The sequence below is a fragment of the Macrobrachium nipponense genome, chromosome 21, assembly GCF_015104395.2.
Source record: "Macrobrachium nipponense isolate FS-2020 chromosome 21, ASM1510439v2, whole genome shotgun sequence".
Taxonomy (NCBI): domain Eukaryota; kingdom Metazoa; phylum Arthropoda; class Malacostraca; order Decapoda; family Palaemonidae; genus Macrobrachium; species Macrobrachium nipponense.
In genome coordinates, this window is record NC_087212.1 from 60,392,849 (window position 1) to 60,405,412 (window position 12,564).

General features: G+C 33.9%; 2 protein-coding genes across 10 annotated transcripts in view; one reads left to right on the forward strand and one right to left on the reverse strand.

The window, feature by feature from the left end:
- The window catches only part of LOC135198069 (opsin Rh5-like), a 707,912-nt gene that overhangs the window by 24,452 nt on the left and 670,896 nt on the right, over window positions 1–12,564 (forward strand). The gene's annotated exons all lie outside the window — the stretch shown is intronic.
- Window positions 1–12,564, reverse strand: part of LOC135198068 (glycoprotein-N-acetylgalactosamine 3-beta-galactosyltransferase 1-like) — a 52,981-nt gene that overhangs the window by 381 nt on the left and 40,036 nt on the right. Inside the window, exons 3-9 of the mRNA XM_064225468.1 lie at window positions 10,091–10,185; window positions 9,644–9,796; window positions 6,740–6,878; window positions 4,589–4,701; window positions 3,351–3,461; window positions 3,072–3,220; window positions 784–948 (exon numbers count right to left, since the gene is read on the reverse strand). Of these exons, the coding sequence (XP_064081538.1) occupies window positions 784–948; window positions 3,072–3,220; window positions 3,351–3,461; window positions 4,589–4,701; window positions 6,740–6,878; window positions 9,644–9,796; window positions 10,091–10,185 (925 nt within the window). The remainder of the gene's footprint in view (window positions 1–783; window positions 949–3,071; window positions 3,221–3,350; window positions 3,462–4,588; window positions 4,702–6,739; window positions 6,879–9,643; window positions 9,797–10,090; window positions 10,186–12,564) is intronic.

Genomic DNA, 12,564 nt, shown 5'->3' on the forward strand with positions numbered 1-12,564 from the left:
TTTGATCTATAATAGTACTTGCTTATCCATTTTATGCCGCCAGAATTTTGCCATTAAAATAAAGTGCGGAGGATTTTTCAAGATTAAATTATAATTTCGATGTGCATAAAAATTAACAGAGTTTATGAACTGTACTTACTATCACCGTGTTATTATTGAAACTATTTGTCTTTTTTGATATTAACATAAATTTCAGAAAACAAAAGGAACATTGTCAAAAGATTGAAAATTACAAGTGCATGCGATGCATTTCCAGCTCGTTTAGAAATTTATTATTAACACCATTTATCTTGGTGGTACGTTTCCAGAAACAAAGGAATGATAAGACATAAACATTTTCATTATTTTGGCGGTGATGAAAATTACTTTGTTTCGAGTTGTGGCATATATATTATATATATATATATATATATAGATGATATTTTATATACTTAATATATATAGATATATATATACATAATATACATAATATATATTTAGATTTTATATATATATATATATATATATATATATCAGCAAAGAAAAATCCGTTGTTAATTTAATTCAGTCTTGAATATTTATATGTGTACGTACTTCTTCATTTTTCTTAACTAGCCCTCAAAAAGAAAGATACGCTTAGTTAATCATACTCTTTCATCCTACTCTTGTGTCATTATTAGTCAAAAGTGAAACATCACATTGTTTGTAAACCACAAATACCAGCAGACTATAGATCTAGAAGATACGTTTGCTTCTTTAAACTAATATAGATATAAGGCATGCTCAGATAATAAATTTACTTACCGGTTCTGGTATACTTTTTGTATCTGGTGGTAAAGGCGCCGGATATGGATCATGATGGACAATACCGTAGGGTCTTGCATGATATAAGAGGTACTCTAAGGTGTACATTAGATCTGTACTAACGTAATGGAACGTGACTGGAGTGTCGGAGCAGCAGTCGAGACCCTTCGGGCGAGAAGACATTTTGCTAAAGAAATTTCACCAGTACAGATTGAAAACTCAATAGAACAAAAATAATTCCCATTTAAATCTTCACAAACTGAAAGGATTTGTCACTGGAGTGCCTAGGAAATAAAGTAATGAGAAATTCATTCGAAATAGTGTTTCAGTTTCGTTTTGAAACTGAGCAATTAAGTTTCTGAAATAAACTTAGTAACTTAACAACTGTAAAAATAAACCACTGAATGTATACTGCAGTAGCATAATACAAGTTTAGTATGTATATAATCGGGCAAATAATCGACTGTTGGTTGAAAATTAGTGGGTTATGGCCAACAGGATGCTATACAGTATTAGGCCATTAGGTGTGGTCATTTCAACTTCCCAGAGAGCCAGCACCCATAACCCTCATGAAATTTGAGGGCTACTATCTACATGCTTTATGCCTTCATGTTGACACTAGGTGAAGTTATGGGAGACAGGGGTGTTAGATGTAACCCAAATGAAATGCGTTATGATTCAGGTGGTACACAACTGGATTTAGAGGGTGAGGAGTCTTGCTAGGGAAACAACTAATAATGTACTGGCAGAAGGTGGAGTTAATGGATGACTTGGTGGTGATTGTCTTGAAGTGGGGTAGAGTAGGCTCCCCCACTGAGGCTCTCTATGCAGATGCCACCAAACGAAGAGGGCCCGCCTCTGACTTGTGGTTGCCAGTAATTCAGACGAGGGACAAGCTATGGAAACAACATTTATTATGTATTCTCGTCAGACACAGTCGCCTATGCATAAAAACGCAACTGTGTACAAATGTAAAAGCATTTCAGCTTTCGAGCCATATGTATTATATTGTCTTCCTTGGCGTATACAAGGAAACAGCCTTTTTCAGATGTGAGAGAACACACTTTCTCCCAGTTGTATACCTTTGCTCTGATTTTAAATCTTAATTTTATGCTCACGATTGTTAATGGCACGTCCAGTTTTGGTTAATAAATTAGTATATACCTAGTCGCTCTATATCACATGCCTCGCTGCCTCTACTTTAGCAACCCGAGAGAGATCATCAAACTTGCTTTTATGGAGGTATCATCACTGCTGAAGCTTAATGGTATTGGTCACTGCACTATGTAATAAGACGACAAAGTCTTTGCTATCCTATCATATTCGGGAAGGTCAGCCAACTCTTGGAGGAGCTTGAATGTTTTATGGTGTTGCAGACCCTGAGCAAGTCAAGCATAGTAGTATTGTCAATGTACTCGTTGACTATTAAAAGCAGAGTGGGCTTGAGCATTATTTTGACAACAGCAGAGTTTAAAATTTTTTTTAATGGTATCTAGGACCACCAATGTCCTCTAATCTCTTATGAATTTTGTCCTTTTTAATGTCTAAATCGTTGTGGGAGGTCTGTAACCTAGAACCTTGGAAAATTGACAATAATCATCACTTTGGTGTCCAGCCTTCACCAACCATGCTTCTACTTAATGAGCAGAGGCTACATTCCAGGCAAACGCTCAGTTATATATTATCAACGACTTGAGTGTGCAATATCTCACATTTTTCAGAGTGCATTCCCAACAAGCATCCAAGTCAGGTTCTTTTATTTTCTTCCTGATAGTCATCACTACAAGAACCAAAATAATCCTCACTGCCACAGTCATGCCATGATTCATTGGATAGAAGCAAAAATGAGATACCGAATATAGCAATTCTTCCTAATCAACTCATACTCGGCAGTGAGATGTGGAAGTGCGTTATTGAGAGAAAGCTTTTGCTTATCTCGAGGAGTCTTAAGCTATACCATTTGATAGCTGATGACCCCCATGTAGATTTTGGTGTGATGAATAGCTTTAATAATATTGGTTGTAATTTTTTCAAAATGGTACCAAATTACAGGAAACCAGTCCATTATCCCACAAAGATACTGTGGTTGCTTTGAATATCTAACCAATGCAGGTTTCAGCCTATGTATGTATATGTATACATCTTTTTCGTGGTAACCGCGGAATTCAAATTCAACATTTCATCGAACTTGATAAACATCTTGTGTTTTTAGTTTAGTAAAGTTTGTGGAGTATCGTTAAGTTATCCGGATGTTTTTGTGTATTACAGATGTATACTTAGGCACTTACCGTATCAGGTTTGTAGTAAACGTAATCCAAATACCAGTCAGGCACCCCGCCCATGAGGTGGGTGGCTGGAGTAAAAGGGAAAAACCTTCCACGTCCTAAACTATCTCTCGAGTCTCCCGCAAGGACACCAATGTTGTCGAGACATTTTCCTAAAACATTAAGTTTTTAAACTTGAAACGTTATAATTGCTATCTGATGTATTATCTTGTTATGCCTCCATGGGTTATATTGACCTTTACTTCCGTCATATTAACTTGAATTCCATGAGAATTTACTCACCCATTTCTGCATCTTCTGCACCGGTGTCATCCTCTTTACATTTCAGTTTGTTAGGTAGAGCATCCTCTATGAACTTTTTCACTGCCGCTCTGCTAAGCACATAGCCCCCTCCTGACCGAGTGGAAGGGAATTTTTAACGCAAAGGAGTATATTATTGGTTTACTAAAATGTCCCAAGGGCTACACAGGTTTAAGAAAGTTAAGGTAATAATGAACAAACAAAATTAAATAAGGATTTAGATAAAAAAAAACCCCACTAGATTGTTTTAAATGAGAGAGATAAGAAAATTTCAAGAGCAGTTGTAATATAGAAGTCTATTTTAGCTTGCCAATTTTTTTGTGATTCTCTGAACATATTAGCATCCCACGTAACCTCTATGGATAAATTGTTGAATGAAATACATAAGGCTTTAGAGTAATTTTATGAACAAAGTGGAGTAAATGCAAATCAATACTTTTAAGATCTCTAGAATCAGGAAAAGTAATGAAAGTCATGAACTTTCTGATAACTATTGTTAATGATTATTTTATAACTTTCTATTTCAGCAGACACGACCATGTTCCGTTTAATGCTATAAAAAATACTTCGAACTATAATGTTTGTACGTACGAGAATTTAGAAATTTACCCCCTCACATCTTTAAAATGAATTGTCATCTCTATTGGAAGAATTATGGTAAAATCTTATATAGGTCTGCATGTGCTTCTCTTAAAGCAGCTGCTGCTCATGTTTGCTGAATTTCACCATCCTGTTAAAGAATATTGTTCTCGTGTGTGGCCTGTTTCTTAACTCTAGCATGGTTTCATTTTAATCGTGAAGAAAGAATTCTTTTATTTGAGTTTTATATTGATGTAACTGTGAAGAATTCATTCTAAAGCCAGTTTTTTTCTTTATTATAGTACGGTACCTGTACGCGCAAGGCTTAGATTGCCACGGTCAGTCATGAACACGCACTTCAACCCCTTTGCTTAACAGGATTAAACCGATTTACTTTATTATAAAATTTGCCGTTACCTTTAGGGTTGTATGATTCTTTGCTAAAAAATTTATTACGAGAATACTGGTACTTGAGGAATTTTATCCTTTAGTTATACTTTGAATGATCTCTCTTATTTTTGGAAACATTCCTCTAGTAGGTAACAAATGGTTAAATGTGTAAGATACTTATAATTATCACTTACAGTAAAAGACGTTTTGCAATAATTTTGTAATGTAGTGCCATTAGGCTGATTACTTACCTCCGCTCATGTATCCCTGTTTACTAAATTTTTTGAATCGTGATCCAAAATAAATTGGGAAGGTCGGGTCATAAGCGGCTAGCATGTATCGCATGTTCTCCATGAGGACATATCTGTGAAATATTGATCTGCTTTAATTTGTATAAATGGATGTCGCCAATTAATTCTTAATATTAAGGAAAATCATATAATTTCCAAACAAGTCGGGAAATATGACTTAGCTGCATACAAAAATATCTTATGTTAACTTGGGTGTAGTACATATAAGTATGGATATAACTATAGTTGAGATGTCTCTTTTAAACTTGGCAGTTTAATGCCAGAACAATTAGATAATTGTTATGGAAAGTAAACGTCATCTCTGGCTTAACATTATAACGGAATGTTTGTTGTTGTTGCTGTTGTTAACATTAAATTTCTTATTTCTCAGACTAATAGGAAAGTTTGTTCTTTAAGAGAAGTATTATAAAAGTAAAAATATACTTAACAGCTCGTATAAAAAAAACCATGTCTCATAATTTTGTATTTTAAGGCCTGTCCACACTAGGAAACAAAGTTTGCAAACAATGTTTCCTGTCCAGACCTGTCGTCAGGATGCTTGTCTGTGCAGTAGCCTTTGTATTCTACTTGGCTAGTTTAGTGCACTCGAAGAGGGATAAGAGAAAGAAAAAGAGATCGGCGAGAAAGTTTTTAAAAAAAGGAGCATGTCATGCTGACTTGCCTCTGGCGGAGTTGGAAATAGATGCACACATACATAAGTTAATATATATATATATATATATATATATATATATATATATTAATTAAATACATACATATATACATACATACATATATGCATGTATACATATATGTGTATAAATACATATACACAAAAACACATTGTTTTCCATTCTGGATGGGTAACAAATATGTGGTAAAAAGTGTTTGCAAACTTTGTTTGTAAACAATGTTTCCTAGTGTGGACAAACCTTAAGACGTGTTAATCAAGATTGTTTCCAACATTATACAAGTTGTGTAGCTTTATATTTTGAATTATATTTGTAAATCGATTTATGACATGTTTCACTATTCATTTTCCAATCTCACACGCAATCCTGTTTTATACTTGGGGTTGTTAACTGAAAATCGTCTTGTTTTCTGTTTTTAGGAGGTGCGAGAATTTTCATCTATATTGTTTCTGCCGAATCAAAATATTGTTTTTACTATTGTATTCGGAAGACAGCAAACCCGTGAGAACCCATTTTATATAGGAAAGCACTTTATCTAATAATACAAGCTCATTGTTTCTTACTCCCTTTCTTTTGTCTTTCTGTAGCTATGTTTTTTAGACACCATTCCTTAGGTATGCGTTACTAAAGAGGAGATATGACTTGGGAAGTGAATTAATGTTATGAATTTATTGATTAATGTTTGAATTTTATTTACATACTAGTGAAAGATAACTGAAATGGGCAGAAGTTTTTTTTTATTTATATTTGCTATAGAATTTCAAACACCAATATCTCTGATATTAGTGTTTTTGAGATGCCTAACACCTGATACTGTGACGATAAGTAATATCATCTGAGAATTGAATTTCGAATCATGTGGAGGGTGTGAAGAAAAGGTACTGACCATGGTCATTAGGAAAACTTTTCAAGGTTGTCTCTGCGGCTGCCGTATTCATTTATGCGAATTATAAAGTGACTTTCATTAACTGAAAGAAAGTTCCAGTTTATTCCCTTGTTAATTAATGGTAACCAGAAGTATATGGTTACTAATGGCGAAATAATAATGTTTTTCTTTGATGGTCTTAAGAACCTGGGCTACCTGATGTGCATACGAAAAAAAAATGGTTGCACGAATTTTATCCATTCTCCGGTAATCTGTGGGACAGGAAAAGCCGTCTCTAGAAATGACCTCACTGCCACCCAAAGCTATTTGACGAGTTGGAAGGAAATATGAAAACTCGGTTTTGCAGGCTGAGGTCTCAGACTTCCAGTGACCTGAGTAAGGTTAAAAGACTGCATTTAAAATATGCAAACAAAGTGCATTGATTAATCAGGACAGTGAAACACAAAAGCGAGTATTTTAAGGGGTTAAAACACGTAATGGTTGTTGGATTGCCAGTGACTGTAAAGGTATGTTGAATGATAGAAAATAGCTTACGTGTCGTCATCTCCCTTGAAGAACCAGTCGTACTCGTTGAGATGATGGTCATACACATATTTGTAAGCCTTTTTGGTCTTTCCCCAGAGAACGTCACGACCATCGCCTGCTCCTATGTCGATGGCGCCCAGTACCGAATCTAAAAAAGATGGCCGTTGTATATTTCTCGTGTTCCGGGGATTATATTCGTTTGTTGTCTGATATTCATGCTAATGTTGTTGATGGCTTGTTTGGTCTAGAAATTAAGGAACCGTGACTAAGGCTTTAGATTACTTTACATTACGTCTAATATACCTTTTGCTCAGCGTGTTTAATACAAAGAATTTGACACGTAAAAATAGATATTCGGAATTTTGAGAGAGACGACAAAAAATTAAAACTAGCACATGAAATCCTTCAATGTAATGGATATTATACTCTCAGTGTAAGTTGATTAGTTAGTTCGGATATCTGATAGTTGAATACAATTGCTTAATGAGTCTGCTGAAAGGCTAAACCGTATCGGAAGTACAGTTGTATCGACGGCTCGTCAATGAACTATTAGAAAAGTTTTTAAGAGCACAGTGGTCAAATATGGAGTATTTCCAAATTTGACCAGCAATAAGATCTCAAAGTCGTGGTTATATGGCATATAATTGCACCTAAAAGACACAAACGTACGTAATCCTTTTACTTAGGAGTAGTGCAAATTTTCAAAAGCCGTATTACCAGCTGTTCTAACACTAGCTTTAGAGCCAAGAAAGCCTTTTTAAGAACTAGGTTACAAGAGCACACTAAAGATTTCAGGAATTCAGTTTTTGCTCTGTAAGAGTGCCTAAGGGGTTTGAAAAAAATTCCAGTTTACAAACAGTTGTGAAAGGAGTTTTATATAGTGGGTAATTGCCGGAAAAATGGGAAATTGTATAAAGTCATACTACAGAGGGCGACTTCGCTAAGAAGTTACGGAGGAGACTTTAGATATTTTTGTGGCAAGAGAAAATCGTAGGTTTTGCGTCAAGTATTTCATTTTATTCTAATGCTATTCCCAACTTTTTCTGAATATTGCTTTCAGACGAATTTCCAGTATTGCAGAGATTGGTATAGACGAAGTTTCTGAGGATTCTTTTGAGATGTTTGATCTACGGCTGCAAGAGGAGTCAGTCTGGTTAACATTCATAGTAAATTATCATCGAGTCCTTTTGTAATTTTATATTTACGTTATATTGTAGATTTAGTGACTGCATTCGATTGGTGTCCTTTATTAAAGGCAGAGGAGTGGAAAAGCTTTTAGAGATAATCCTGTAATATCGTTAGTGCACCACTGTAGGTGCGCCACGTAAGGTACACTAGCGATATTACAGGAATATTACAGGGTGTTTGCAGAGTCCCTTTACCCCTAGCTCCCACTTTTCAGTTTTTAGTGTAACTATCGGGTTGTCTTCTATTTAGTGCAATTGCGGGGTTGTCTTCTATTTAGTATAACTGCTGAGTTGGCTTCTATTTAGGCAACTGCCGGGTTGTTTTTTATTTAGTGCAACTGCGGGGTTGTCTTCTATTTAGTGCAATTGCGGGGTTGTCTTCTAGTTCACATCTTCATCTTGCTTTCCAACCACTCCAACATCCTATTCTCATTGTTTTAAGCGCTGAATGGTTGAGTGCGCCCTAGTGCTGGGCTTGACTACCCAGATTTCTTGAATCAGTCAAATCAATTTTAGAGAAATACTTTTTATAATCTGGTTCCCCATTGCAGTGACGGAACTAGTTGCTCACAAACTTCAGCTGGTTTACAGATGACATTATATTGTGGTTACTTACCTTTAGGTATGAATATCAGATTGATAATAAGGCGTTGCTCAGGAAAAGAATCATTCGAGTCTCACTGGGTTAGGTCAAATTAAATTTTTGATGACTCATATTGGTGAATTCTACTTTTCCTTTCCGTTTATTATCAGTAGTCGTTCTATATATATATATATATATATATATATATATATATATATATATATATATCATATATATATATATATATATATATATATATATTATATATGAAATATATTTATATATATATATATATATATATATATATATATATATAGATATATATATATATATTATAATATATAGATAATATATATATGTATATATATATATCTATATATATATATATATTTATATACATATACTATATATATATATAGAATCATATATATATATATAGAGATATATATATATATATATTTTATTATATATATAATATATATTATAATAATAATATTTATATTATTTATATATATATTATATAATTAATATAATATATATATTTATATTATATATATATATTTAATATAATTTAAATATAATATTAATATTATATATATTATAATTATATATAATATAGATATAGATATATATATTTATAATATATTATATATATATATATATATAATATATATATATATACTATATATATATATAGATATATATATATATATTTATATATATATATATATATAATATATATATATATATATATATATTATTATATATATATATATACACACATACACACACCATGTTAGAGAAGACCTCTGTAATGTTAGGTTAGGTGTTGCAAAAACATTTGATGTTACTTGCCTTCTGCACCAAAATATCCTGGAACTTGAGTTTTTTTAAATATTGTCAATAGATGACTATCGTTATAATGAAGTTCCTAAAGAGTTTAAAGGGAAAAACAATCCATCCTAAAGTTTTACCACCGAGTACAAACACTGCAGCGTAAACTTTGACATCAAGGAAAACAAACATTATCTTCCTAAGTGTTACCGTGGAGTGAAAATGTTTCAGTTTTGAATGCTGTCATTGTGATAGACACTATTAAAGAAAAGCATCATGAAGCTTAGTTATGCATGGAATGTATTATACCATTTGACGAACTCATGAAGATTAGCTTGTTGCAGCGTTTTCCCCAAGTGGCTTTGACGTGTTTGGCTTTTTTATCGTGGGTTGAAGGACTCGTCAAGATCCAGCAAAGAACTTTGACCTCTTGGGCTATTCTCTCTGCCTCTATAGCTTCTCCTGTTTTAAGTTTGGAAGATCAGATTGAGTGATTAGGTAAGGACAAAGAACAAAATAAAAAGTTGAGATGAAGTAAATTTTAAGAAAATAATACTGCTATTACGACTAATTTTTGAACACAATGATAAGTAGCACTCTTATGAAGAATAAGAACATAGCAAAATGACAGTTGCCATTTAGCAGACATTTGCAGGAAATTAAAAATTTTAAGAGAAGTGCTCCGTTCTGATTATTTGTGCATGCCTATATGCAGTTCTTATTGGCAGTATAATGACAAACGTCCATCTCAAATACCTTTATGATGCAGTTCCGATGGGTCGTGTTGTGCTAGAACATTATCAGGAATCTCTCTCTCTTCCTCATGACTGTGTCCGTGGAGGTCTTGGAATCTGCAAGCCCGGAAAAGTTTTAATATGTTTACTTAATGTTGAACCACTGTATCTTCATAAAACAAGGACTTCAAATCCTCCAAGGAACGCTGGAATGCTGGAAGATAAAAATATTTTGACATAAACGAATGTCTCTAAAGGAACAATAATGGAAGGGTTCGCTGAGGAGAGAGAGGTTGAGAGTGGGCAGGGTTACACAATAGCCTTTTCCCGTGAGTGCTGGGACCGAATGAAGGTGGGCATATGAAGTTGGCCAGCTAATTTGGATGGCGTGAAGCCCTAATGACAACTGGAGGTCGTTAATGGGTGGCATGAAGTGCAAATGACAGCTGGAGGTCATTAAAGGTGAATACACGGAACTGGATAGGGAATTAAACAACAGGCCTAAGAGACAAACATCGCTGGGGGTCGTCTGAAGGACCTGTTAACGGCGTTTCATGTGTTCTCAAAGGGAATACGTTGGTTTTCACCGCCACTGATCCAAGAATCCTATTGAAATTCGCTCTCGAGTGTCTGGATGTCATGCTATTCTATTTAGTGTCTTGAAAGGAAATTTTAAGGCTACGAAGGGATGTTAAGTGAAAAGAAGCTAAGCTGGGCTTATTTTGACACTAAGCAGATTTATGATGACATTAAGGGTTCGAAGCAGGGCGTCTGGGAGTGTCTTGATTCATTTGATAGCAAGACGAATTGGCCTAATTTTCCTTGGCACTCTTTGTACCGCTCCTAACTAAAGCAAAAAAAAAGCAAAAAAAAAAAAAAAAAAGCCGGGCTAAACTGAATTTTTTGTACTGAAAAATAACCCACATTTTTTTTTTTTTTTTTTTTTTTTACGCGTTCTTTTGGTTGGAGAACATTCAATGAAGTTGAAAATGCAAGCATCATGAAGTGACGTGTGTGTGTTTATATATATTAAAAAAATATATATTTATATATATATAATATATATATATATATATATATACATATATATAATGTAATATATCATTAAATATATAATCTATATATATATATATATAATAATATATAAGATGTATATATATATATCATATATATATATAATACTATATATTACATATTATAATATATATATTATATATAATGTGTGTGTATGTATTTCTATGTATCTGTACGTATGTATGTATATCTTCAAGCTGGTTGTCTCTGTAACGAGCATGCCTAAATTCTATTTCTTTCACGGTTGTGTTAACGTAAGCAGTGAAATGTGTATACACATACATACATGTTTACATACATATTAACCAGGGTGTATATCATCAGGCTGGTTGTCTCTGTAACGAGCATGCCTAAATTCTATTTCTTTCACGATTGTGTTAACGTGGGCAGTGAAATGTGTATACACATACTTACGTGTTTACATACATATTAACCAGGGTGTTTGTATAAGATAAAGCAGCAATACCAAGAAGTGAAGCCCAGTGTTCCTATGGGCAACCAGTGTTACTATGTTTGAAGCAGATTTTCTGTATAAGTTCATTGCGTGACAACACTTTGCTAAAGCTTATTTTATAGGAGCCTTGGGTGCGACCACGGTGCGATTCTTAAAAAAAGACGTGAAACTCGTTCGTTAATTATTACTTGATGGCACACTGCATTGCACCTCGATTGGCAGGTGGTTTTACGTATGCGAGTGCTGAGGTGTACCTACTAATTCTCTTTTCAGTTATATAAACGAGGTGCTGGATTCAAGGTAATTTTTATGCCATTCAGAAACATTCATCAGTGTCGAGTAATTGCACCTCTCTTGTTTTCATTTCATTGAGTGTCAAAGGGTGTTGTTGACTGAATTAATTTACTGGAGATAACATTGAAGTTTACAAGCATCATTTTCATTAGCTGGCGACTTTGTCAGAGATTTTTATTATTCCACTATTTCTCTTTTTTCGGTATTTAAACAACCGCAAGCATCCGTAATAAAGAGCTTATGTCGTTATTGCATATGCTATGACATGTATTTTATTTACCCTTGCATAGTGTTATTTGACTTATAGGTATGTTAATTTTCAATTTAAGGAGCTTGACAAACATCATCTGCAGCGAGTAAGGCTTACATATAAACAAATTCAAGCGGAGACGAATTGAAGTGGAGGTTTAGGATCTATTAAAAGAGTTTCGGGGGAGGGGGACAAAAAAATCTTTCTTGTTTTTAAACCAGGTGAGAAGACGCTTTCCGTTTTTACGGTGAACTAGGGTTTATAATGTCTCCCTAGTGATTTTTGGTGTCCTCTTCAGTGCAGTACCTCTTTTGTATCAATGTTGCCAACCGTAAGTTTTTCATCCTGTATCCTTACTTCCATTCAACCCACCATCCTCTTTGTCACTAAACCATATTTGAAATATTAATCTTATTAATGTGAA